Raw genomic sequence first — 25,644 nt, 5'->3', positions numbered from 1 at the left:
TGCATCCCACGGTGCCCCGCGGCGGAGAGTCGGGCTGGGCCGGGCCGCGCCGGGAGAGACCGTGAGGGCGGCGGGATGCGTCTGTCGGTGCCGGCCGCCATCTCCCATGGCCGCGTGTTCCGGCGGCTGGGGCTGGGCCCGCGGTCGCGCCTCGACCTTCTGCGCAACCTGGTGACGGCGCTGGTGCGGCACGAACGGATCGAAGCGCCCTGGGCGCGGGCCGACGAGATGAGGGGTTACGCCGAGAAGGTGAGCGGAGGGGACGGGACGGGACGGGACGGGGCTGGGGGGGGCGGCCCAGGGACCCTAAGGGCGCTGCCTGTTTTCACCTGCAGCTTATCGAGTACGCCAAGCTGGGTGACGCCAACGAGCGCGCCATGCGCATGGCAGACTTCTGGCTGACGGTAGGTACCTACCCCCTTCCACTCCACATCCCTCTTCACCCCCTCCAGCCGCGGTGCTGGCGCTGAGTGTGCTGCCCCGCAGGAGAAGGACCTCATCCACAAGCTGTTCAAGGTGCTGGCACCCCGGTTCCAGCCCCACTCCGGCAACTACACCCGCATGCTGCATATTCCCAACCGGGATGGCCTTGACCGTGCCAAAATGGCAGTCATCGAGCTCAAGGGAAACCCGTTGCCACCGCTTATCCGCCAGCGCCGCGACAGCGAGAAAACGCTGCTCAACCAGCTCCTGAAGGGCTACAGGGAGGACATGCAACAGGCGGCAGCCCCACAGGCCGCCGGGGGCACCCCGGTGTAGGCAGCCCCCTCTGCCCCTGGGTGCACAGGGACGGGGCTTGGCATCAGCAACCCATGCACCAGCCAGCCTGTTGCCGTCCTGGAGTATGTGGAGGCGTGGTGTCCTGAAGGTTGATTACTACCCTTGAGTTGCCATGGTGGAAGCAGAAGGTACTTGCTTCTTCGTGTGGTGTGAATAGAGTGTTGGCAAAGAGAAGGAAATCAAGCTGGGTGACCTAATGGCTGATACACTCTCTGTAAATAAACTCTGTTCAAAAGTGGGTTTGCTTCTATTTGGGTTATATTCCTGTGCACATGAGTTGGTAACTTTCTGCAGAAAAACCCTCCAAGAAACTAACACAAAATGCAGCAAACAAAAAAAAACCCCACACCACTAAACATGTTGGGTTCCTTCCTTGTTGAGTTTCACAAGACAAATAAGTGATCCTGTATAGTAAGGTAGCTGTATGGAAAGATAAAAACCATCAGGACACTTGTTTTACACAGTACTATTTCTGTTTTAATGAATTCCAGTGAGAAATTAATAAGTGTGTGGTACTGTTGAAGCAGGAAAAAATGGTTAAAACTAGTAGAAGTGATACTCTGACAGACCTCAATCTTTATGTTTCTAATGACCTTCAAGTTGGCCACCTTGCAATTGTTCGAACAGATGTTCTGTGACTCAGAAGATGAGCCAAACTTCTACTGCTGCAGAGCTTCCACATCATTCAAAGTCATAGAATAGTTTGGGTTGGAAGGGACCTTACAGATCACCTGATTCCAGCACCCCCCTGCCATGGGCAGGGACACCTTCCACTAGAGCAGGTTGCCCTAAGCCCCGTCCAGCCTGGCCTTGAACACTGCCAGGGATGAGGCAGCCACAGCTTCTCTGGGCAGCCTGTGCCAGTGCCTCACCACTCTCATGGTAAAGAACTTTTACCTCATACCTAATGTAAATCTGTCAGTTTAAAGCTGTTACCTGTTGTCCTGTCACTACATAGCCTTCTAAAAAGCCCGTTCCAGATTTGTAGACCCCCATTAGGTGCTGGAGAGATGCTTAGACACCTCTCCATGCCAAACAAGCCCAACTCTCTCAGTCTGATTCACAGGAGAGGTGCTTCAGCCCTTGGAGCATTTCTGTGGCCTCCCCTAGACTCGCTCCAACAGTTCCATGTTCGTCTTTTGCGGGGGGACCCAGGGCTGGACACAGGACTGCAGGTGGGGTCACTTCCTTCGACCTGCTGGTCATGCTGCTTTTGATGCAGCCGAGGATACGGTTGGTTTCTGAGCTGCTAGCACGCACTGAAGCTGGCTCATGTTGAGCTTCTCATCATCCAACACCCCCATGTCCTTCTCCCCAAGGGCTGCTCTCAATCCCTTCTTCACCCAGACTGTATTTACTGTATTTCTGCTGGGATTGCCCCAATCCAGGTGCAGGACCTTGTACTTGGCCTTGTTGAACTTCATGAGGGTGGTACTGGCCACCTTTCCAGCCTGTCAGGGTCCCTCTGGATGGCATCCATTCCCTCCAGCATGTCAACTGCACGACACAGCTTGGTGTCATCAGCAAACTAGCTGAGGATGCATTAATTCCACTGTCCATGTTGCAGGCAACATTAAACAGGATCGGTCACAACACCAACCCCAATTCTGTGTTGAGGCTTTAACAAAATACTCAAGAATACCTTATGTATATTTCTTCCTTAAATTGGTTTTTCAGCCTTGTAAGCTGAATCCTACCTAGCACGTTACCAGCTATTGAAGACCCAGAGTACTGACTGTAGCCTCCTGTGTGCTTCAGAAGCAGAGGTGCTGCTTGAGCTTTTCATTTCAGCATTTCAAGGCTGCTGCATACCAGGGAGGACAAAGGCAAGTGCTGTTTCATCTGCATAATTTCTCAGAATTCAGATTAGAAGTGTGAATGCTGTTTGATAAACCTACATCTATGTTACCTACCAGTTTATTTCAGATAGTTCAGCAGATTAACTTTTCTGTGGGATTGATGAGCATCTGAGAGATAGGATTTTAACCACTGAATGATCTTCCCTTTATCTGCCTGCTTTCTTAGAGGAGGAGAGGCAATAATTGTGAAACTGTTTTGGCAGAAAACTCAATGAATGATGAAAATATGTCAAAGGAGGAAGATGGCTGTGGCCCTCTAGTACTAGCTGAAAATACAGTGTTAAGCTCATGTTACCGTTTTCCAAACCATCCCTTTTGATCAAAGGACCCAGTAACAAGAGCAGGTAGAAATACATGTAGACAAATAAATGTGAAAATACTGATTTAGAAACACAGATGGATAAAAATATTTAATGAGGGAAAGCAAGTCAGACTTTCTCACGCTTGTCCTTAATAATGTAAGAGGGGTGGGGAATAAGCATAGAAGAGCTAGAAGCTTGTAAGCTAAACTGGGGAAAAGTCATGATACAGATTTTTTATATACAAATCCTCAGTGTGCATATCTATTTTTTTCAGTATCTGTGTTAAGATTAGGACAGCTGACAAAGCATTCATTCAGTCTCACAAGCACAGTGGTAGTCCCTATAAATGCATTCTCTTATTATATGTCCTTGAACATTTCCTAAGATTGTGTAGGTTTCTACAAAGAGAGGCGACTGTCCTGACAGTCTGTCTTCTACTGGAGTGGGTCAGGCTTTCAGCTGCCTGTAGAGGAAGAACAAAGGGGAGTTCACTGTTCATACATGAAATCTGTTCCCAGTATTCCTTTGTACCCTAGCTGCTAGAGCCAGGTCTTCTCTGTCAGCCTCATAACCATGTAATACATGCAAATACACAAGTCCATATGACCATTTTTATGTTCCACCCCCTTCCCTCAGCCCCTTTCTCCCTTGGAAAATTGAGCCCTACCTGACTGCAGCTGCAAGACTCTGATACCAGTCATTAATATCTTGTTGGTCACTGGACATCAACAACAGTGTCTTGTGTGGAAAGGAAAGCTGAAAGGCAAACAGAATCTGGTGTCACCTGTGTCATTCCTTACCAAGGCAGCAGCTGTGATAAAAACAGAGCTATCAGCACTGAATTCAACTCAGCCCTGCATGTTGATTCCCCCATCTTCTTTGCCAGATACAATTTCGCATTGGTACTGTGAGAGGCCAGTACAGAGCCATTGCCAGCCTTGTGCCTTCCTTGCAGCCACAGACAACAGCTGATTTTGACTTAACAGGGTGTTAGGAAGTGGACATAACATAGGTCTTCGCAGCCGTTTATCCAGTTTTCTGTCGTATTCCAAGCTGCCCCTAGGGGTCCTTCCAATACCACCATGTACAGATCGCAGCCTGCCTGCTGTCTTTCTTGTCATAGCTCGCAAGGAATGAGATTAACAACAGTCCCCAAATACTGTAACCCAGGAGGACCTGACCTGGAAACCCTTACCCAGGGCATCAGTCCCAGTGAAAGACCCTGCAGTCCTCAGAGTTAGATGCACAAGCAATATCTGCTGAGCTAATACCCACATCTTTTTGCATTCTCTTCACAGTCAATGTAATGCTACATATTCATTGTCATGTGACTGAAGGGCTGTCTTCCCAAAATGTGGCTCTTATGAGGGCACCTCAGAGTCTTACCAGACCTCCTCACCCGACCTAGGTGAAGTAACCAGCAATCTGTACCCCAGAGTGCTCAGGATGGCCTATGCCATGAAGGGAAAAAGACCTACATCACACAAGAGAGAAGAGCTGCCCTAACCCATACTAGTTCATTGCACTTACGTTGTCACCACCCTCTTCATCTCAGTGCTGCTGCTGCTGAAACAGCTAGAGACCTACTTTGCATGCCTGACTCCATTAATGTTTCTGCCAGGCAGAAGCAGGAATACTTACGCTGAGGAGCCCTCCCTGGCTCTTTGTGTGACCAAACACCTTATCCACTACGCACTGGTGAAGCGGGTAAACAGCCTGGCATGCCAGTTTGTTTGAATTCAGTGGGTGCAGTGGGTGACAGGGCTTTGTTGAAATGAAGATATCAGAAAAGAGGAAGCACATCCTGGGCTTCAGTTCTTCTCCCTTCGAAGGCACCACCAAAAGCCAGCCTTCCCGGACATACCAGCGCCCTAGACATGCGAGGGAAATAAAAACAGAAAACAGTTGTCAGAAAAAAAGGCAAAAAACCTGATGTAATGAGACAAACAGGAATACAACGAGCCGCGGTTGTAGGTTACCAGGCTCTACAACAATTTCAGCCACTAGAAGGCGCTGAATATCAACTATGGCAGCTGACAACACCCATGCGGAAGCAGTTACCAGCCCAAAACTTAGTATAGGAGGAGCAGATGAAGTTATGTCTGTGTTAATTAAGACGAATTATGATATGCAAGCCTGTGTAAAGAGACCAGAACAAAAACATAGTTTGAAATGATATGCATGCCTTTAAATTAACATAAGCCATAAATTAACATAAGCCATCTTAGAAGAGTCATCTACCCATGAAATGATTTGCGTTAAAACAAAAGGCAGAGAAATTGGCAGGGGAAAAAGTCAAAACAGTTTGATAAACCTAGGTGTAAGCAGCAATTTTGTAAGATACAAAAATGGCATCTACAGAACATGGAATAATTAAAGCAGTGCCTCTAGTGAGGAGGATTATTGTACAAGACAGCCATTAACTTAAGGGAATTACAAAGACACTTGCCAGTAAGAATATTTCTGAAAATCTTTAGCCATCATAATAAGGTATTGCCATCTTGCCTAGTCTGGAAAACACCTGACAGGGAATTTCAGCCATTGTTTTCTGGGCCTCACCTTCTGGCTGAGCTAAGAAGTACCTTTAGAAAACAACATAATTTTGTTTCAGTTACAGATTTTGTCTTAGTATGCTACAGCCCCAGGACACAGAGGCAAGTGAAATCCTGCTTAGCTTACTCCACAGGAACCACTCCTCTTATATGAATGAGAAACTGAGAAAGGTGAGGTGCAGGAATCAGTCCAAGTTTAAAAAACAAATGGAAGGAAGGTGTTAGCAGCATAGTGCTGGACTAGGAACTGTTTTCCTTCAACCTAGGTTATGATCAGACTCCCTGGCAAACAGTCTGAGCTGGTCTGTGTTGGAAGTCTTGGGATACAGATTCATGCTTAGAAATCCCAGGGGCACACAATTTAAGAAATTCTTGTGAAAGGAGGGAAAGGAAATATCCCTGTGGAAGCTAGGGATAATAGAACAGTGTGCTATGTTAAGGATGCGGTTCTGGCTAAGACTGTTTTTGCCCTGTATGTGGAAGGCAGCGAGGAAAGCAGGATCTCTTTTCACTAGGAGCAGTATGTCTCAGAGACACAGCAAAATGGGAGACACCTAACTACAAAGCCACCCCTTTTATCTGAATCTATAGCATTGTCCTAGTAACAGGATGAAATGGTAAAAGTTGGTAAAAGCTACCTTGCTTCTTGAAAGCTGGGCCAAAACTACCAAGCCCCAGCTGCCTCTTACTTTTCTGCTTCTTACATCCAATAATACCTATTTTACCCCAGCTAACGGAAAACACAGCCATCACAATTCTCTGTCCCAGATAACGGAAAGGTGTCTATAGACTCTCAATACTTGCCTTACTACAGATCTCACAATAGTCAGAGACAAAGAAAAATGTGGACTTTCAAATGATGGCCAAAGCTTTCAAATGATGGCCGTCTCTGGTCTAGCTATACTGTTATGGTGTTGGGTATTTTGTTATAGGGTTATCTTATTAGTTCTGTCATTCAGGATAACTGATGTACCTTTTTACTTAAGCACTACCCCAATGTGCACAGGCACCCACACACATGCTCATGCTGAGTATAAGCACAGCACACCTGTATGAGCTCACTTTCATCTAGCATCACCAAAAGTATTCCAAGAAGAAAGAGAAGAAGAATTGTAAATTAATCTGCCCATTGACTAAGCATCTTTGAGAATGGTAACCTCTGATAAATATTCTCTTATTCTATCCATACTGGCTTGGCTGGGATAGAGTTAATTTTCTTCAAACAAATAGCAGCTGGTATGGGGCTGTCTTGGATTTATGCTGAAAACAGCATTTACAATATAGGCATGTTTTGGTTAATGCTGGGTAAGCACTGCTCAGCCTGAAGGTTTTGTTCTGCTCCTCACCCCACCCCATCAGTGAGCAGGATGAGGGTGAACAAAGAGTTGGAAGGGAACACAGCCAGGACAGCTGACTCCAGCTGACCCAAGGGACATTCCGTACCTTATGATGTCATGCTCAGCATAAAGAGCTGGGGAAAGGAGAAGAAAGTGGGGATGTTTGGAGTGATGAAATTTTGTCTTCCCAAGTAACCACTATACGTGATGGACCCCTGTTTTCCTGGGGATGGCTGAATGCCTACCTGCTGATGGGAAATGGTGAATGAATTCCTTATTTTGCTTTATTTGTGCATGTGGCTTTTGCTTTATCTGTTGAACTACTTTTATCTCAATCCACACATTTTCTTACTTTCACCTTTCTGATTGTCTCACCCATCCCACTAGTGGATGTCTTCATGCAGAAATCCACATGTATGAATTACAGACACATTCACAGCTACCTGGAGGTGTGCCTTAGAGATCTTTACACACAGTGACTTCAACACTCCTGTCCAGCTGTAGCACTCTTTCTAGAATACCTCTGCAATAGCAGTGTTTCCTGAGAGAACTGGCAAAGCACCAAGTCACCATTTCATAATTGCCCAGACTGGGCACTTTTCTCACAATATTTCATAAGTAGCTTGGAGTGTGCTCTGGGCATGAAGAGCACCCAGTTGCACAAGAGGTCATAAACTTGTTAACCAATTAGATATCACTTTATATATCTCAGCTATTAACACAAACAGTCTGACTTTAGGAACAGCTTAACCCTGCAGATAAAAGAAGATTCTTTATGTGAAGACTGTGAACAGAAGTCTATGAAGCTTGTACCTTAACGTAAAAACTACCAAAGTCCTTGGGCTCTTGACACTCATGAATCTATGGCTCATACTGTGGAGTAGGGACACCACCACTTCTTACACTCTTCAAAAATCATTTAATGTGTGTTTTTCATTCTCATCCAGGACTTACACTCCTGACCTCCTTAGAGTCCTGTTATAAACTTTCTAACTATATATTATCAGCACCCCCTATCTGAATGTCAGGCAATTAAGCTGCTGCTTATCCTTACTCAAAAATTGCTGACTTTAAAAAAAAGTGCTTGAATTATTAGTTATATTCCTTCATCCCCTATCTATGGAATTTGGGTAAAAGGGTAAAACTGGTTAATATGAGTTGAGTCAGACATGAAGGCAAACATATCTCTATCTGGGCAGCATAAAAACAGTAAGGCCCACCTGCAGTCAAAATCTGTATCTTCTTTCCTTTCAGCAGTTTCTGAACACGAAGTAGCTGCAATGAGTTCTCTCTCTTATGAATGATGTCTTGTACCCACTGAGATACCTCAGAAACAGATTTCACAGCCTCTGAAATTATAGCAGCATATTCTGAGGTTATCACAAGTGAGTACATCTTACTGCTTATCTATCTTGCTGGGAAAAGATAAAATGAAATTAAGGAGCAAATGTTGTAAACTGAGTATCAACAATAAATTTATTCAGTAATTTCAGCAAGAGAATTGGACTAGATGACCTCCAGAGGCCTCACTCCCACTAACAATTCTGCAGTTCTGAAAAACCCCAACATTTGACAACGAAACATTAGACAGATGAATAATTTCCTGGATTTGGAAGCAGAAACAGGGAAAATGCCCATAAGTGGTGTTAACTGCTAGTAAATACAGCATGAAGGTCATGAACTGCTATAGAAAATCGAGGCACATGCCCAAGATTCACAAAGCAGTTGGGGTTGGAAGGAAGCTTTAAAAATCTAGTCCAAATGCCCTGTGATGGGCAGAAACATTTCTCACAACACCAGGTTGCTCACAGCCCCATCCTACCTGACTTTGAACACTTCCAGTAATTGGACATCCATAGGGTCCCTAGGCTCCTGTGTCTCACCACCCTCACAGTTAAAAAAAGAGCTGCCATTTCTCTGACCTAACCCATAGGCCACTTAACCCAGTCAGTTACACTACACTTTTACTCCCAATGTGTTCTCAGGGACACCTTGATTGAAATAGAGAAGGGAAATAGTAACTTATTAGAATCTCAGAGAGAGGAAGATTTTTCTTCCTGTGGAGGTAGACAGAAGATGAGAATTCAAGTATTATTAGCAAGGAGGCTAACACAGATCAAAGTGCCAGTATCTACAGGTAGAATCATACTTGCAAGTTTCTGGTACTCAGGGCTGTCTGGGTTCGTATTCTCCAGCAAGTCTCTGAGGAAGTGCTTGTACCTAAGAGAGAGAAAGCAGGTTTATATCACCTAAAGATACCAGCATCAGCAGCATCTCCTATTAGTGACAGAATGATGCACAACCCTCCACCAGGAGATGGAGTACAGACCTCTAAGCCTAACCAACCAATATTTGGTCATAATTCTTCAACTACATTCATTTCATCTTCAAAGTTATCAACTAAATTAACCCAAGTATTTTATACATTTGCAACCTTAGGCATTTCCTGGAGATCTGATAAAAGCAACCTCACATATTATTGAAGTTCATGAGACTTTCTTAGAATTCACATAAAAATGCCTTCAATAACTGTCAATTTTCCCTTTGAACTAGTTTTTTTTTAATGTCTGAATAGTAGCATTCATACCATGACTCCTACCCACAGAAGAATATAAAGGCATTTCTATAAGAACTAGGAGCTGCCTTTTTCTTTTTTCCTCTCCAGTCTTTACCAGAAGGCATCAGATCTGTGCAAATGCTTTCTCTCAATAAAAGTCAAGTTATTTTCAGTCTGAACTGACAGAAGAAATATCGCATTGAATAGATTCATGAACTGGCAGAACTCATATGACCTGCAGTATATGTAACGGGGTTTCAAAAACACTTGAACACAAGAGTTGACTAATGAAAAAATTAGACCTTCTGTTAAAAAGCCATAATTTTTCCAAACAGTTGAACAGTAACAAACATCCTGCTATTTTACAAATTAAAGGAAGGTTCCAAAGAATTACAGGAAAAGCAAAAGGCAGAATTTGTATCTGCCAAGCTGATTAAAAAGGTTGCGTAAAGCTACCTGAAGGACTGTTGTACTCTCACTTCTAATTATTTTCAAAGAAATGAGGCTCTCAGCCTCTCAAATTTGCTTTAGTGCAGCTAAGGCCATGCTTAAGAGCAGATACTTGATCTATAGTAGCAGCAGCTGGGTTGCCAGGAAACTACCTTTGCTCTGTACAACTCATACTCTCACCAAGAAAGAGCTGTCCTTGAATGCATGGAGCACTACCCTTGTGCAGGCAGCTTACCTCTTCAAAGCGGAGATGATGCCTCAAGGGGCAGAATACAGCAATCAAGGCTGGGTCTGTCCAGGCTCAGATAACTGCGATAGGTACCAAATTTGAGAAAAGCATATGGTCCTGAAAACCAGGGAGGGGGAAAAACCTTCCTTGTTTAGCTCATTAATCTTACCTCTCTCCAAAAGTAACAATTTACAAGGGAGAAGTCACAAGTTTCAGGTCAGCAACCCGCACAAAAGCAGAGAGCACTACTTCTGCAGCACTTTAGAAGCTTGCCTTTGTTCAGGGCCTAATTCAGTAGCTTATCAAGATGATAGAGAGCCTCCATTTCATTTCTACCCAAGAGCTAGATGAATGGCTTTGGAGCCAGCACTGAATGCAGCTACCTCTCTATGTCATCTCCCTTCCACATATACTGACTCCACTTTACAGGCATGTCTTCAGGTCTGTTTTATTGCTGTCTGTATGCTTGGATTTTGAGACACATTAAGCACTTCACCTCTCATAGCAACCAATATACTGTTATGTTCCCTTTTCCTTCCTTATACTAACATCTTGAAGACTCAGAATTGTTTACTTACTGGTGCAGCCTCTGCAGGGGCAAAGGAAGCAGATCCTCTAGCCTCCTCCCTTGAAACTGAGGTCGAGCCTCTTGGAGTTTCTTAAACCGTCGGAATGACTTATTTTTCCTCAATTGCTCCTGTGTGTGGCATAAAAGGGATATAGCTTTCAGACTACAAAGAGAATTATGTGCTCTAGTCTGCACCAGAGCTTGGAACTGTTAGAGTTTAGAACTCCAGTACGAGACAGAAGTACCAACAACTTATTTTGTGGCCATGGGCAAGCTATTGCCTTCCCCTGGCCACCATTTCCAGTGGGTAGTTGAAGTGATATCCCCTTTTCATATATGCATGGCAGTATAAACCTGCTGCATTTGATGAGAATACATGCACAGCTAGTATACTCAGGAAATAAAAAAAAAAAGGGAAGGTTGACTCAGATAGGAAAACAAGGAGTACGCCTGCGGTTCTGCCATTCCTTTCAAGACAAAGCAATCTTTGCTCCCCATCACCTAAAAGCAAGTATCCAAAATGGCCTTTTCTCCTGAGAAATCAAAAGTGGGAATTTATGCATGCAAACAGACAGAAGGGAAACATCCCAGTACATACTGCAGCTAGGAACAATCACAGACAAAAACTGTAAGTCGGGTGTTTTAAATTCCAGATACAGCTGTCAGGACTTTGAAATAAAAATACATCCTTCTGAAATCTCTTGAATCACAGGTTGTATTTGGAAAGGTAAGTGGGAAGGAATTTTTTTTTTCTTCTATCATAGAAAAAAAATTGAAGGAAAAGGAAATCCCAGTTAGAATACAGGTAATGGTAGTGGGAAAGACTAGAAGACCCGATAATTCTCCAGAAAGAGATCACTGTCCTGTAGTGTTCCCACTGCAAACTCTCCAGGTTTGACAGTCAAGGAGGAGTGGGGATAAATACAGAACTCTGAGAAAGGTGGGCTCAGTGTTTGCACACACATAGGTTCATAGACATCTAAAAATATTAAAAAATTTGAAGTTCTACATCAGGAGAGTTTTCACCATTCTATTATGGCAGAAAGACTGAGAAAAATAGCAGCAGCCCAGAAAAAGGAAAGAAAGCTGCTCACTCCAGAAACAGAAGAAAAAGGGAAGGATATAGCTGTTTCACAGAATGGACAGAAGGAAGAAAGTACATGAAAAATAAAGAAGATATTTACCTTCAAAGTTTTATTTGCCTGCTCCAAATTCTCAATGTAGTGGGCATAAAGTTCCAGATTCTGACAGAAATTTTCCAGTCCTGGTCCCAGGTTCCCTCTCTCCAGGTGAAGTGCCAGAACACTGCACAAGGAGCAATGAGAGCCCATGAGGGGTACACTACTGATGGTGTTTTCACAGCTCCCTCTGGTTCAGTTCTGTTCTGACCTTTCTTTGTCAGCCTCCACCTTGGTTTATGTGCCAAATACATGCTTGGTTGTCACAGAGTAAACTAAAGAAAACATCGCTTAAAAATAACACAGAGCAGACTTACTGGGTTTAATCTATTATCCAGAGAGCAACTGGACATCCAGATATGTGGATACAGATCAGCAGCTTCCTGGGTACACCTGCAAGTGCCACGAAGGCTAGCAGTGCTATAAGTGAATGCCTGTTTTACAAGGTGGTAGCTTTATTTCCTGAAATCTTTCTTTCTCATCACTATAGGGTCCTCCCCATATAATTACAGGAATCACATAGGTGTGTTCACTTACTGGCTGGCCGAACATATGGATTCCAGGGGTCCAAATATGGTTTCCAACACAGCAGGTTTCAGTGTCCCTTTGGCCTTTAAAATTGTCACAAAAAACTAAGTACGGAAAAAGAAAGAATTTCAAACAGGTAGAATTCACAGGTCCCTCAAATGTTATTCATGGTACACAGCAGAAGCAAGAACCTGCAGCCTGCACACTCTCTAGCTCAAAAGGAAATTGAATATTGTGACTCCTTCGTAAGATCTCTGTCATCAGATGTAATCCTTCTTGGTAAATTTGACCGTAACTGTAAACATGTGGAACAGTACTATAGCACTAATAAGAGTCTATTTCAGTATTCCTAGATGCATCCGGTTTTCACGACGTTGTTCATTATCAGTCTTTGTCTTGTCTGTGCACCTACATTTCATACACCTCAGGCATCTTAAGATGAGTCCCCTATACAGTCAATCAAAACTGATTGCAACTTGATTTGTGTCTGTGTACAGACCAAAGCCATGGGGCCAGTACCCTGAGCTACTGGATATTACAGAGGAGGTAAAAGAGAAACAACAAAAAAACCCAACTTTCAGCCCCATGTTGTCCCATGCAGTAGAAATGTCTCAAAGTCTTGCTCTTGACCTTCCCCACGACAACACAAATAAGAACATGCTGCCTGAAGGTACCCACGTATCAGAAGGGACTAAAATACTTACTGTGACCACCAAATCCAGCTGCTCAAGGTATCTGTGTTCAGTTTCCAGCAGCTCCTTAGCTGTCCGGCTGCGCTTCCTCTCCCAGCGAGCCCTCTGCTCTTCCACAGTGTTTGCTCCAGCCATAAACAGCAGGGGCAAGTCACTCATGACAACCTCAGGGCTGATACACAGAAAGGTAACTGACCCTGAAGAGCCAAGAGAGATGGACAAATAACAAAAGATGGGTATGATTCTGAGCTACAAACTCTGCACTTTATTATGAAAGAAAGTTAATTGTGAGCAACTGTTGTTAACAGTTTCCTTCTGCACGCCTACCCACAGGTACATCAACCAGAGGAGCAGTGTAAGAAAGACCAAACCATGAAAACAAAAGCAGTACATTACAATATGTCTATGAATAATTCTCAAGCATGCAATCCCACTCACAAACCACTGCTTCCTGTGCTTTGCCCCATTATTTGTGCAAAATTTTCTGTAAGCCCAAGGAAGCCAGTGGGTGGCAGAGGTACTGTGGGTAGGAGCAGAAAGCGGCCATAAGATTTGCCTTGGGGAGGAAAGAGAAAGAAAGAGCACATTCTTGCTTTTTTTTCCCATGGAGGTTTCCAAGAAACAAGTGGTTTGCATTGTCATTTTCTAACAGTATTTTGTGGTTTGAGATGAGAGAAACTCAGTAACTGCTGTGAATCACACTATCCACTTAGTGACCAGTTTCACTGCTGCTCTTCTCTTCTGCAAGAGCATCATGTTTTGTTACAAAGAAAAACACTCCCTCTTTTACTGCCTTCCTCAGAGAAAGACGCATGTGTTAGCTCAGCACCAGTTAAATATTGCTCTGCCTTTTGATCAAAAGGCAGCGCAGGCTGTTGCACACTTGCCATGGCACGGAGCCTGGAGTTTCTCTGGAAGCTGAACTACCTCCACGAAAGTTCATACCTATGTGGATGAGATACACGAATACATGAAGATGTGTCACCTTAGGGAAGGAAATTCGTCAAATACAGCCTTCCAGAGATATTTGATACCTAAACAAATGTCTGAAACAAAAGTTTCACATCAAATGAGTATCAAGACTTGTTTAATGAGTTAGCAGAAGTCTGGATAGCGAGGGGCATGGGCAGCATTTTATAGCAGCAGAAGCTTCTCTAGAGGTTTATGCTCAGATTCATTCATGACACAACCACAGGCCTAGCTAAGGCCATGTCTCAGTCAAACAGGGTAGACCCAGCACCCCTGCAGGTAATACCACGCCAGAGCTTAGTGACAGCGTGCAGAAATACTCACCAGCAATAAACTAAAATGCTACCACTCACAGAGCACCTTTAGCCAGGGTAGGTTACAGCCATTATTTTCATTTTGAAGCCAAATTTCTTTCAATTAAAATAAATAAATAAATGCACACACACACATATATTTTTATATATATATATATATAAATGCACCAGGTTTGACTGTCTCCTGCTCACATAACAAAGCACAACTGCTTCCACTATTCTAAAATGTATTACATTTAGGCTAAAGCCCGTGAGTAGATTTGAAAATACCACGGGGACAGCAGCATTCCAGCCTGCTTCTCCATTCTCAGACTTGAAATAGAAACCACTGAATGCTTCCTGTACAACTAACTACCCTACGATGCCCCATTAGCAATATTCCCTGTGCTTGGAGCAATGTGTACAGTTCTGGTGTTCCCCACACAAGAAGGACTTGGAGCAAGTCCAGAGGAGGCCATGAGGATGATCAGGGGGCTGGAGCACCTCCCGTACAGAGACAGGCTGAGAAAGTTGGGGCTGTTCATCCTGGAGGGGGCTGCGTGGAGACCTCATAGCAGCCTTCCAGTATCTGAAGGGGGCCTACAAGGATGCTGGGGAAAGGCTCTTCATTAGGGACTGTAGTGACAGGACAAGGGGTAACGGGTTAAAACTTAAACAGGGGAAGTTTAGATTGGATATAAGGAAGAAGTTCTTCACTATGAGGGTGCTGAGGGGCTGGCACAGGGTGCCCAGAGAAGCTGTGGCTGCCCCATCCCTGGCAGTGTTCAAGGCCAGGTTGGACGGGGCTTGGAGCAACCTGCTCTAGTGGAAGGTGTCCATGCCTGTGACAGGGGGTTGGAACTGGATGAGCTTTAAGCTCTCTTCCAAACCAAATCATTCTAGGATTCTATTTCTGGTATTAAAACCAGAATTTTAATATCCTCCAAACCCCTCCTTTTATTACGGCAGCACAGCCACTCTTGGTGTGTTGGAAGCAACACCCACCCCATGGGGCAGCTCCACAGCCCGCCTCTGGGGCCGGCGACCATGCGGGAGAGGCCGCGGGACCGTCCTCCCCCTTTATGCCGGGTCGCCACCGCCTCAGGGCGGCCTTCCCGCTGAGGTGCCCCTCACCACCGCGCCAGGGCAGCCTTTCCACTGCGGGTGCCCCCGGATCCGAGGCAGGACCTCCCGGAGGGGCGGACGGAGCCCACAACGAGACCCACCGCCGCCGCCTCAACCAAGCCGCCCGTTACCTGCAGGTCGCCGCTGCCACCGCCCCGCGTTCAAATGGCGGCCCCGCCCCGGCGGGCGTTCCCGGGGCGGGCCGGGGCGGTCCCTGCCGTGCCGGGAGGGCTGTCGGCGGCGCGGCGCGGGTCGGGGCAGCATGGTGTCCGGCGGGGAGCGGTACCCGGCCGCCGGGTTAGGCGGGGATCTGGCTGCGCTGGCGGAGTTGGACGAGGCGGCGCTGCTGGGCGGGCTGCGGGAGCGGTTCCTGCGGCAGCAGGTCTATGTGAGTGCCGGGGACCGGGGCGGGGGGCGGCGGCGGCGGGCGCTCGGCTGACGGGCTCTCCTCCTCCGCCAGACCGATGTCGGGGACATCCTCATCGCCATGAACCCCTTCCAGCCGCTGCCGCTGTACGGGAGAGAGGTGAGCCCCCACCGCAGCCCGCCATTGCGGACCCCTGCTGCCTTCCAGCCCCTTTGCCTCATGCCTGCCACCGCTTCCCCGCAGGTCTCCAAGCAGTACCTGTGCCATGAGACCAGCACGCTGCCGCCCCACATTTTCGCCGTGGCCAGCCGGGCTTACCATGCCATGCTGGGCCACCGGGGCAGCGGGCCCCGCAGCCAGTGCATCGTCATCAGGTGAGGGGCAAGCAGGCAGCATGGTGGGCTTGGGGCTCGATGGAGCCAGACCAAGGTGTGAGCTGAGGTTGAGGCCAGTGGTGGCCACCAAGCTCTTACTGGGTTCTCCGCAATGAAGCTGGAGGTGAAGCTCATCTCTGGTGGCACTGGCAGGTCAAAACCGAGTTGTGGTTGAAACGCATCAAACCCGTCCCATTTCCATACAGGAGGTTGCAGATGTGTGACAAACAAAGCTGGCTTCTGTGGAGCAACTCAGCTGCTGATGCTTCTAACGCAGCTGAGTATGCTGGGTTTGCTTCTGGAGGGATGTGTCACTGGAAAGATTTATTAGCTCTGGGGAAATCCATAGGGTGCTCTTTGGCAAAGCAGCTCCCACTGTAACTGCTGTAATAAAGGTCATGCGTAATGAAAAGAAACTGTTTTCCCAAATTGGAGCTTCCCATGTATAACCAAAGAGCAGGAGAACTTAATACAGAAACTTTTCTTGCCCTAAGACCTTTGGGAATCTGGTCAAGGAAAATCTTGTTTTTATGGGCGGTCCTGTGCACTAGAAGGGGAAAAAGTGGGCTCTTGTAGCCAAAGAGCATACCAGTGTCACGAGCATTTCACTCCATGATGTCACTTTTGTTCTGCTGACACTGTGCAGGGCAGGAGATAGCATCAGCTAACAGAGAAAGCCTCAAACATTATCAACCAGCAGAGAAAGCCTCAAACAGCATGGAGAAGAAAGCCTCAAAACGCTAACTGCCTGTTCTGGTTGTTGTAAAGAACAGTTTAAATGTCAGGTCTGTTTAAATGGTAATTGCCAGCTTGTTTGAGTTAATATTCCCTTCTTTATATTGGCCTCCTGAGCATTTTGTTAGTATTTTCAGTCTGTGTGGTGTGTAAATGACCTGTTGAATGTGATGGGGGGGGTTGGGAGCTGACCTCGAGGTCACTTGAGCGCCGCTCATTTCCCTTGCCTGCAGGCCATCGGTGCCTGCACTTTCCATGAAGTGCTCTCATGAAGTGGTGGCCACAGAGTCAGCAGGTAGAAGAGGTGCTTCTGGTAGGGTTTTTAGGGATGGAGAACAGTCATAGTATTTGTCTTGGGAGATGGAAGAGGAGGAACTGTAACTTGTGGGTGTTTGTCAGCGGTCTGTTTTCCACTGGCAGTTTGAGGTCTCAAGAGATGAGAGTCTGAGCAGCCTGTGCATCTGGCACAGGCTGTGTGTCTTGTCCATCTGTCAACCCTATTAACTGGTTTGCACGTTACTGTCACAGAAGTTCATGGTTTTGCTTTCTTGCTGAGTTGTGAAACACTCATTAATGAGATTACCTGGCATGAGCAAAGTTGGGGTGGAGAAGGAAGAGGAAGTCACTCCTGTTAGACCACAGTTCATCAGACAGCAATGGGATGCACCAGGCTCTGCTACTTTTTGTGGTCTCTTTGGTCTCTCCAACTTAGTCTGGGAGGTCAGGAGGGTGTGTTTCAGAGGTAGACATTGAATACAGCTGCTGCCCCCGGGTGACAAATGCTCATTGCAATCAAGTTGTCCTGTGGTGCAAATTCTGCTGTCTCCTCTTGCCTTCCCAACCCCAGTGGAGGTTAGTCACAGCCTGGGTATGCTGTGATAAAGTACTGTGGTCTCTTTGAGATTACTTTGCTTTTCTTCACAGCCTGGGACAGTACACACCTGTAGCTGGATAGTGTTTGCAGGACCTGGAGAAGCTGTTGTGCTTGATGAAGACTACAAGGACAAGCTTGAACCATGGAAGTGCTGACTGGTAGTGTTTTTGCAGAAGAAGGAAGTCACTGAAAACAAAAAAACATCTTATACACTGGGCAGAGGCACTGTCTGCATGGCATGTTCTCAACTGGCAAAATGGTCTTATTTTGTTTGTGCATATCCAGATGGTGATTGCCTGATCTGTGCTTGACATCAAGTATCCTGTGGTATTTGAGGCATTTAGACGCATATTTGATCCCAAGCACAGAGTCACTGGGAGCTACAAAGCAGTAAAGCCACACCAGATGCTCAAAGGTCAGATGTAGAAACAGACACCTGCCCTCAAGTATACCTTCAGCATTTCCTCGTGTTGGGGTTGTTTCTGTGCATACATGCTGAGGTCCTCTGCAGGTACGAGTTGTCAGTCAAGGGCACGTTGTTTCACTGACTGTGCATTCCCTCTGCCAGGACAGGGGAAACTGTGCTTTCCAACTGCTGTTGTTTGACTTGGAGGCGGAGGTGCTGGGCACATGTGACAACAGAGTGACGTGCACCACTATGGGTTTGCAGGCAGCTCTGCAGCCATGTGCCTGCATCTTAGCCAGCTGAACCATGTCAATGTGTGAAGTGCCTGAGATTTGAGATTGCTGCAGGACCTCAGAGGCAGTACTTGGTTGTGGATATCAGATGGATGGGACGAATGTCATTGAAGAAAGAGGAAGCTGTCAACTCCGGCATATGGGGGAATTAGATGCATGTGATCACTTTTGAAGGAGGTTGCTTTCCAAGAGTTAGATAGTTTTTCCTTAAAGAAGCAGAGAAAATGGTCTGTCAGGTGCCCCCCATTCAAAAGCTTGCAGTATATCTGTATTCCCTTGCAGATGGGAAAAATTTTCCTGGGAAGGGATTAAGACCTTGTGGGACCCGCTGTGTAGAACTGTGGTGTGAGTTTGTACTCGCATGTGCAGTTCAGCTGCAAAAGTTGTGGAACTCTTGGATGGGAGAACACTCTGAAGTGATGGGGCAATATGACATAAGGGGCAGAACAACTGCACTTTACAGCTGCTTTGCTTTGCTTTTTCTTGGCAGTGGAGAGAGTGGTGCAGGGAAAACAGAGAGTACGAAGTTATTATTGCAGCACGTAATGAACCTATGCAAAGGCAACTCGCAGCTGGAGCAGCAGATCCTTCAGGTAGGTCTGTACAGGTCCATACAGGATGGTGCATGAAGCCACACTGCTGCAAGACAGCTTGTTCTAGGCTCAGGAAGCCTGCTGATGAATCACCATTGGAAGGCAGGGAACAAAACACAAGGCACATAAGAAAATAGTGGGTAAGGATGGTGAAATAGCTGACCACAAATTAGAAGGGTTGGTTGGACAGTAATTCTATTTGCTGGGAATGTAGTGATATCTTAAATGATAGAAAACTATTGCAATTGTTTATCATGTTCTCTGTGACAAGGCATGAGGGGCATTTTTCCAGATGATTTCCTGTTTGAGGCAGAACAAGGACTTCTGTTAGCAAAACTAAGTCTTTGTTTAATGGTACACAGGGATCCACGCAGCCTTTACTTGGCTATGTATATTTAGTCGTGCACATACCTGCTAACTGGCTAAGTTAATCTTTGTCCTTTTCATATACCTTTGCTGGCTGATTTTGAAGCATACTTATCTCTTTGGTCTGATGTATTTCTGCTTGAATTGCTCCCCAAGGAGCTGTGGGGCTTTTTGAACAAATCATAATGATAGGTTAAGCAGAATGAGTTCTTGGACTCCTTCATTTTAAAGTCTGTGTTTTCAGGTTTTGAAGTCTGTGTTTTCCCAGGTACAGCCAGGGAGATCTTTCTGTTTGGGGTGGTTAACTTTGGCTGGACACCCTGTGACCAGCAAACACCTCCTCAACTGGACAGGGCAAGAAAAATAAGATAAAAGGCTCAAGGTCAAGAAAATGACAGGTATCTCTCCCAGCAATTACTGTCGCAGGCAAACCAGACTTAACTTAGGAAAAAATAATGTAATAACAATTTAATTTATTGCCAGTTAACATCAGCATTCCCATGCTCAACTTCACTCCCAGTTTCTCTACCTCCTTCCCCTGAGCAGCACAGGGGCATGGGAGTGGGGATTGTGGTCAGCCCGTCACACACATCCTGCTGCTTTCTCATCCTCGCACTCATCCCCTGCTCTGGTGTGGGGCCCCTCCCACAGGAGACAGTCCTCCAGGGACTTTTTCAATGTGAGCCCTTCCCATGGGCTGCAGTTCTTCATGAACTGCTCCAGCGTGGGTCCCTTCCATGGGGTACATCCTTCAGGAACAGACTGCTCCAGTGTGGGTCCCTTCCATGGGGTACATCCTTCAGGAACAGACTGCTCCAGTGTGGGTCCCTTCCATGGGGTACATCCTTCAGGAACAGACTGCTCCAGCGTGGGTCCCTTCCATGGGGTACATCCTTCAGGAACAGACTGCTCCAGTGTGGGTCCTTTCCATGGTGTACATCCTTCAGGAACAGACTGCTCCAGTGTGGGTCCCTCCATAAGGTGCAGTCCTTCAGGAACAGACTGCTCCAGCGTGGGTCCCTTCCATGGGGTACATCCTTCAGGAACAGGCTGCTCCAGCGTGGGTCCCTTCCATGGGGTACATCCTTCAGGAACAGACTGCTCCAGTGTGGGTCCCTCCATAAGGTGCAGTCCTTCAGGAACAGACTGCTCCAGCATGGGTTCCCTGTGGGGGGACAAGTCCTGTGGCAAACCTGTCCCAATGTGGGCTCCTGTCTCCCTGGGGCCACAGATCCTACTAGGAGCCTGCGCCAATGTGAGCTGCCCATGGAGTCACAGCCTCTTTTGGCCATGCCCCTGCTCCAGTGTGGGCCTCCATGGGCTGCAGGTATATCTCTGCTCTACCATGGACCTCCATGCGCTGCAGGGGAATCTGCGCTGGTGCCTGGAGCACCTCCTGCCCTCCTTCTGCACTGGTCTCCTCTCTTCTGGCTGCAGTTATGCAGCTGTTTTTCCCCTTCTTAAATATGTTCTCCCAGATGTGCCACCGCCATTGCTGATGGGCTCAGCCTTAGCCAGCTGCAGGCCTTGGAGCTGGCTGGTGCTGCCTCTATTGGACATGGCGGAAGCTTCAGGCAGCTTCTCACAGAAGCCACCCTGTAGCATCCCTACTACCAAAACCTTGCCACACAAACTTAGTATGATGTTTTGCCATACTTTAGGCTCTAGAATGACATACTATTTTACTGTAGTATCATCCACTGTAGGTTCATGGTGAATTCCTGTGCTCTGCTGTGGGAACGTGGCATCAATACACCTGCTGGTCCCACACAGAGCTTGCTTGGGCCACACTGCCCAGCTGCTTCTGATCTTCTGGATAGCTATGTTTGCTCAACATTGTGCCTGGAGCTAGCCTGCAATTCTTCAATTGGAAAAACAGTTCACTTCAATCCAGATGTGCTGCCCTTGGAAAGATTAGAGGTGACAATGAAGAAATAATAGGCATCTGATTTGGTTCCTGTAGGTATATTCAAGAACTATGTTAGCCCTTTTGGGTTACTGTAAAGCTCTGCTCAGCAGGCTGCCCAGAATGTACCCTCGAGGCATTGTTCTTCCACTCAGCAAATATTCCTTGCTCAAATGTAGAAAAATTGTCATTTCACTTTGTTTGCATCCAGTTTACCAAGCTGGTCTGATTGTTCTGTTAGGTTCTTTATAATTCACTGTTCTGAGCCTTATGCTGTCTACAAATTTCAGTAGCTAAGTTTTATGCTTACATATACTGAGTGCCATGTTTACCTTGTTAGTTGTTGTAGTTACAGCAGCCAGATTATCTAATGATACCGTGTCAGATGCTTTGTGGAAACCCGTTATACCAGCCTTTTCTTTAAACAAGTAAGTCAGTGATTTTACTGAGATCAAATCAGTCTGATAGTGCTTATTTTCAGTAACCTCGTGCTGCTTAGCTTCTGGAATATTTGCTTCTTTCAGTTCCTTTATCCAGTTATGATAAAATAGGTGCTCTTAGGTCCTCCTGGAGTGGTTCCTATTCCGGCTGAATGCTGGACAGTAAATGCTAGAGTTAAATTTTTCTGGCTGAGTTAAATTGGATCACTTAACTTGAAGAATGATTGTTCTGCTTGCTCATTTGTTTAGGTAAATCCGTTGCTTGAAGCTTTTGGCAATGCCCAGACTGTGGTGAATGACAACAGCAGCCGCTTTGGAAAATACATACAGCTGCGTTTCCAGAAAAATACAGGTAAGTCAAGGCAATTACTAGTCTGGGTGGTGGTTAGGCACTGGAGGGAGAGAACTGAATAGCCAGGGCTGGTGGGGAGTGAAATTTTGACACCCAGTGGGTAGGGCGTGCAGTTAAGAAAAATCTAAGAGCAACCACAGCTGTATTATAAGGCCTGGGTATGGACAGTGTGGGAGTACAGGAAGGATATGGGGATGACAGTGGAGGGGAAGTATCAGTAATACTCTGCAGTGCCAAGAGCCTTGGTTGCTGCTAAAGGAGGTGAACAGGCATGTGTAAAATGGAGAAGCCCATTTCCAGGGTGCTGGGCAGCCTAGAGGGTGCTGCACATGAGAAAGTTATTTTAGACCATTCCATGCTCCTATCACCAAGTAAGAGGTGCGGGACAGCTCAGTCAGCTTCATGTCCCCAAGTGCAGAGTTTACCCTGTTACCTTCCTGTGTGCAGTTCAAGGTGCAAAGCTGAGTGAGTACCTGTTAGAGAAGTCACGGGTAGTGCAACAAGATGCTGGGGAGAGGAATTTCCACATCTTCTACTACATGTTTGCTGGACTGTCTTCGGAGGAAAAGGAGATGTATGGGCTGTTGGATCCTTCACTTTACAGGTACTTCAAAAACAGACCCTAGTTACCTCATGATGCGGGGTGGAGGGGAAAGCAGCATAATGGAGCGTCTGCTTCTGCCTTATGGCTCTGTCTGTGGAGCCTGGCACAGGTTAACAAGTGAGTGGAAGCTGGAGTGGGATCTGAATGGAACCACACAAAGAGATCTTACAGCTCATCATGGAAGTTGGGAGGTCTGGAGTCTCTGCTATATTACCTTGGAAATTTCTTTCCCTTTCATGTGTCCACTGTTGGTAATCTGCTTTGTTTCCTTGGGGTAGGACTGACTTGTTGTCCTGATCATGTAACAGTTTTGTGGGGGATATATGCCTTCTCAGGTACATAAGTGGACGATTTGGTACACAGGACGTAGCTCAGCGCTGGAAGCACAAATACAAAGAGGTGTGCAATGCCCTTGACATGGTGGGCTTCCAGGAACAGGTCAGTTCCAAGGCTCTTTAATTTCCATCTGTGCTTCCTGCAGGCACAGTGTTTCTGGCTGCTGTTTTGAGGCTCAGTCCTATTTCTCTCCTCTCTGGATTTTCCATGTTTCTTCCAAACCCACTTGAGTCTGTCAGCCTTTGTTTAGAGCCTTTTCCCACAGGCTGCCTATGCCTTCTCCTCACCTCTGCAACTTTTGGAGCCTTCATGTTGTATACGTTACACGCTGGTAGGTTTTCAGTCACATTTCCCTTATGTTTTAGGAGCAAGTCGACATGCAAGCTGTCTTAGCTGGTGTGTTGTCTCTGGGAAATGTGACCTTCGAGCCTGAGGAAAGCAATGGGTCTGCAAAAGTGAGTGAAGCCTCCCGGGGATGGCTGAAGGCTTCAGCGGTGAGTCACAAGCGGAGCTGACAGAAACCTTATGGATATGATGCTGGTTCTCACTGGCAGTGTGACTGCAGGAGCTGCTCCTGCCAGAGATGGCAGAGGATGTTTCTGCCTCAGTGTGTGAGGGCCCTTGAAGAGCAAGGAAGGCTTTTTCCTAGAAATGCATGCTATAACCCCATGTCTGCATTTGTGTTCACTATTCATTCCCAAAGAGACAGTTCCCAGCTTCTATTTCTTGTATGTCTAGAACCAGTGTCTTGCATATGGTGATATCATGCATGCCTTGTTGACTTCATACAAGCTTTTTAAAATCAGATATTCTGTGTTAGTTAGTGTGATGATGCCTTGGAGAAATTCAGGTGTGCAGTATCTGAACTCTAGAGTTTTAAACAGATTTTGTCCAAAGATACTACCTTGACTGCTATAAATTTTGTTGGTTATCCAGAATTAAACTTTCTACGCTTTCACATGACATTATGACAGATGAAGAAGTATATATTCCCCAGGACTATCCCATTTTTATTATATGGATGGATACATTGTCCTGCTTTGTTAACAACACAGAACAAAAAACGTCAACGTTTTTCTGCATTTTCTGTGTCTTTTTAATTTGACCTATTTGGAATCCCAGCACCCTCGGCTTTTGGTTTCACTCTCATCTCTTTGCCTGTTTCCCTCCTACGCCATACCTGAAACAACCACCTACATCTGTTCTGCAGCCAACTTTTTCCTTACTTCTTAAAAGTCTGCTCCTTGTTTTTTGCCCACAGGAGGGGAATTCCTGTTAGCACAATCACTGAGGGTTCAGTTGTGTCTTGAGTTACCTTTGTTTCCTGTTTCTTGTGGGTTCTTCGGACTGATGTCTGCTGAAGCTCAGACATCTGAGCATCTCCCCAGTCACCTCTGTGTGGTGCTGTTCAGTAAGTCATTAAGCCTCTCAGCAGGGGCTGGCGGGGCTCCCAAAGAAGGTGAAAAGTGGCAGCAATGGAAAAGCAAAGCAGAAAGTATTTCAGAGAGAGCACAAGAGTGAGTTTGGTGTCTGGAGGGATAGTGCAGATCTCAGAGCCCACAACTGACTCCAGTGCTGTGAGATGCTAACAGCAATACTTATTGTATCTTGAATCTTGACTCATGACCCCATTACACAGGGTGTTGGACAGATACAAGGAGCTGCAGTCCCCACAAGTAGTATAAGGGTTTACTGTTGACTGTCCACATTTATTTTCTCTCTCCCAGGGTCAGTTTGGAGTCCAAGAAGACGAACTGTTAAAGTGCCTTATTTGTACAATGTCTGTGACCCGAGGTGAACAGATTCTGCGTTTTCACACCCAGCAGCAGGCAGAAGGTATGGGACATAATGAATTGCAGATGTGCTGGTTAGAAAGACTGACCCGTATCTGATGGAAGGGTATTCCCACACATGTGCAACTTATTTGGAACAAAGATGTCTATCTGTGTCCCTTCATTCCTCTTGCACAGAGACAAGTATGTCAATGTTTATCTATTTAGTCTCCTACTGTCTTGTAGGACCATGAAAGCTGCTTTTGTTTAATCTCCAGAAGACTACAGACATTAAATGTGAAACCAAGCAATTAGCTTTGCTTTCTCCCTCAGTCCAGCCTAGAAGGAAACTGTAGGTATTGGTACAAAAGAGGGGAAGGCTCCTGTTGCAGAGTAGTGACAGTGTGCAGAGCTTTAGGTAGCAGATGGAGAAATAACAGAGCTAATAAGGTAGCGCAAAATCAGAGACAGAGGGAGATGAAAGGGGAGTATGTCAAAGTAGCAAGCACAAGGTGTTATATTTTCTTTCAGTGACAAAATAACCCAAGATAATCTGCACAGGAAGGTTCAGTTAAAAAGAAGATTTAAAATATAAGTTTAAAAATCATGAAATCCTAGGATTTCTAGACTATTGCTTAAAATAAATGAAGTCAAAAACTGAAACTGGGGAATTAGCTAGTTGTTTCCCAAATGTCTTCTCATGCATCTCTCTACACATACATCTCCCATCATGCAGCAGGTCATGTTGACTTGATCTTTCTCTTAGAATGTCAGGAAATGTTCCATCAGTTGTATCCTCCTCTTGCT

At 46.0% G+C, this 25,644-nt stretch overlaps 3 protein-coding genes and 1 long non-coding RNA gene across 7 annotated transcripts in view; 3 read left to right on the top strand and 1 right to left on the bottom strand.

Moving 5' to 3' along the window:
* The first annotated feature begins 8 nt into the window (after window positions 1-8).
* MRPL17 (mitochondrial ribosomal protein L17) lies at window positions 9-1,018 on the top strand. Its single transcript, XM_062612863.1, has 3 exons — window positions 9-249; window positions 336-404; window positions 487-1,018. Exons 1-3 carry the CDS (start codon window positions 76-78, stop codon window positions 757-759), a joined length of 516 nt encoding a protein of 171 aa, XP_062468847.1. The 5' UTR covers window positions 9-75; the 3' UTR covers window positions 760-1,018.
* Window positions 1,019-3,022: 2,004 nt separating this feature from the next.
* Window positions 3,023-15,698, bottom strand: ARHGEF39 (Rho guanine nucleotide exchange factor 39). Of its 4 annotated transcripts, XR_009963647.1 has the most exons (11): window positions 15,551-15,698; window positions 13,045-13,229; window positions 12,350-12,444; window positions 11,819-11,939; window positions 10,645-10,763; window positions 8,980-9,050; window positions 8,051-8,179; window positions 4,583-4,812; window positions 4,346-4,392; window positions 3,609-3,697; window positions 3,023-3,404 (listed from the first exon to the last, which is right to left on the bottom strand). XR_009963647.1 is itself a non-coding variant. In XM_062612860.1 (10 exons), exons 1-10 carry the CDS (start codon window positions 15,681-15,683, stop codon window positions 3,389-3,391), a joined length of 1,188 nt encoding a protein of 395 aa, XP_062468844.1. In that variant the 5' UTR covers window positions 15,684-15,698; the 3' UTR covers window positions 3,023-3,388. The 4 variants fall into 4 exon arrangements, 3 of the variants coding, with proteins under 3 accessions (XP_062468844.1, XP_062468845.1, XP_062468846.1); XM_062612860.1 differs by lacking the exon at window positions 4,346-4,392; XM_062612861.1 differs by lacking the exons at window positions 4,346-4,392; window positions 15,551-15,698 and adding an exon at window positions 15,300-15,354.
* LOC134160654 (uncharacterized) lies at window positions 6,385-14,319 on the top strand. Its single transcript, XR_009963648.1, has 3 exons — window positions 6,385-7,649; window positions 13,086-13,219; window positions 13,366-14,319. It is a non-coding gene; the product is annotated as an uncharacterized LOC134160654 (long non-coding RNA).
* Window positions 15,682-25,644, top strand: part of LOC134160652 (myosin-IIIb-like) — a 26,868-nt gene continuing 16,905 nt past the window's right edge. Inside the window, exons 1-9 of the mRNA XM_062612859.1 lie at window positions 15,682-15,807; window positions 15,880-15,945; window positions 16,030-16,160; window positions 18,959-19,061; window positions 22,023-22,125; window positions 22,573-22,729; window positions 23,065-23,167; window positions 23,431-23,559; window positions 24,793-24,901. Coding sequence (XP_062468843.1) covers window positions 15,682-15,807; window positions 15,880-15,945; window positions 16,030-16,160; window positions 18,959-19,061; window positions 22,023-22,125; window positions 22,573-22,729; window positions 23,065-23,167; window positions 23,431-23,559; window positions 24,793-24,901 — 1,027 coding nt within the window. The remainder of the gene's footprint in view (window positions 15,808-15,879; window positions 15,946-16,029; window positions 16,161-18,958; window positions 19,062-22,022; window positions 22,126-22,572; window positions 22,730-23,064; window positions 23,168-23,430; window positions 23,560-24,792; window positions 24,902-25,644) is intronic.

Source organism: Pezoporus occidentalis, unplaced genomic scaffold (genome assembly GCF_034315485.1).
Source record: "Pezoporus occidentalis ecotype Australia unplaced genomic scaffold, CSIRO_AGI_Poc_V1 ctg162, whole genome shotgun sequence".
Lineage (NCBI taxonomy): Eukaryota > Metazoa > Chordata > Aves > Psittaciformes > Psittacidae > Pezoporus > Pezoporus occidentalis.
The sequence above is the reverse complement of the archived record's forward strand: the minus strand, read 5'-3'. Positions and strand labels throughout refer to the sequence as shown.

Coding starts and splice junctions, on each gene's coding strand:
- MRPL17 (XM_062612863.1), top strand. CDS start 76: ATGCGTCTGTCGGTGCCGGCCGCCATCTCCCATGGCCGCGTGTTCCGG. Junction 250..335: donor TGAGGGGTTACGCCGAGAAG/GTGAGCGGAGGG, acceptor TTTCACCTGCAG/CTTATCGAGTACGCCAAGCT. Junction 405..486: donor TGGCAGACTTCTGGCTGACG/GTAGGTACCTAC, acceptor GCTGCCCCGCAG/GAGAAGGACCTCATCCACAA.
- ARHGEF39 (XM_062612860.1), bottom strand. CDS start 15,683: ATGCTGCCCCGACCCGCGCCGCGCCGCCGACAGCCCTCCCGGCACGGC. Junction 9,051..10,644: donor CCCCTGCAGAGGCTGCACCA/GTAAGTAAACAA, acceptor TCTCTCTCTTAG/GTACAAGCACTTCCTCAGAG. Junction 8,180..8,979: donor TGAGTACCAGAAACTTGCAA/GTATGATTCTAC, acceptor CTATAATTTCAG/AGGCTGTGAAATCTGTTTCT.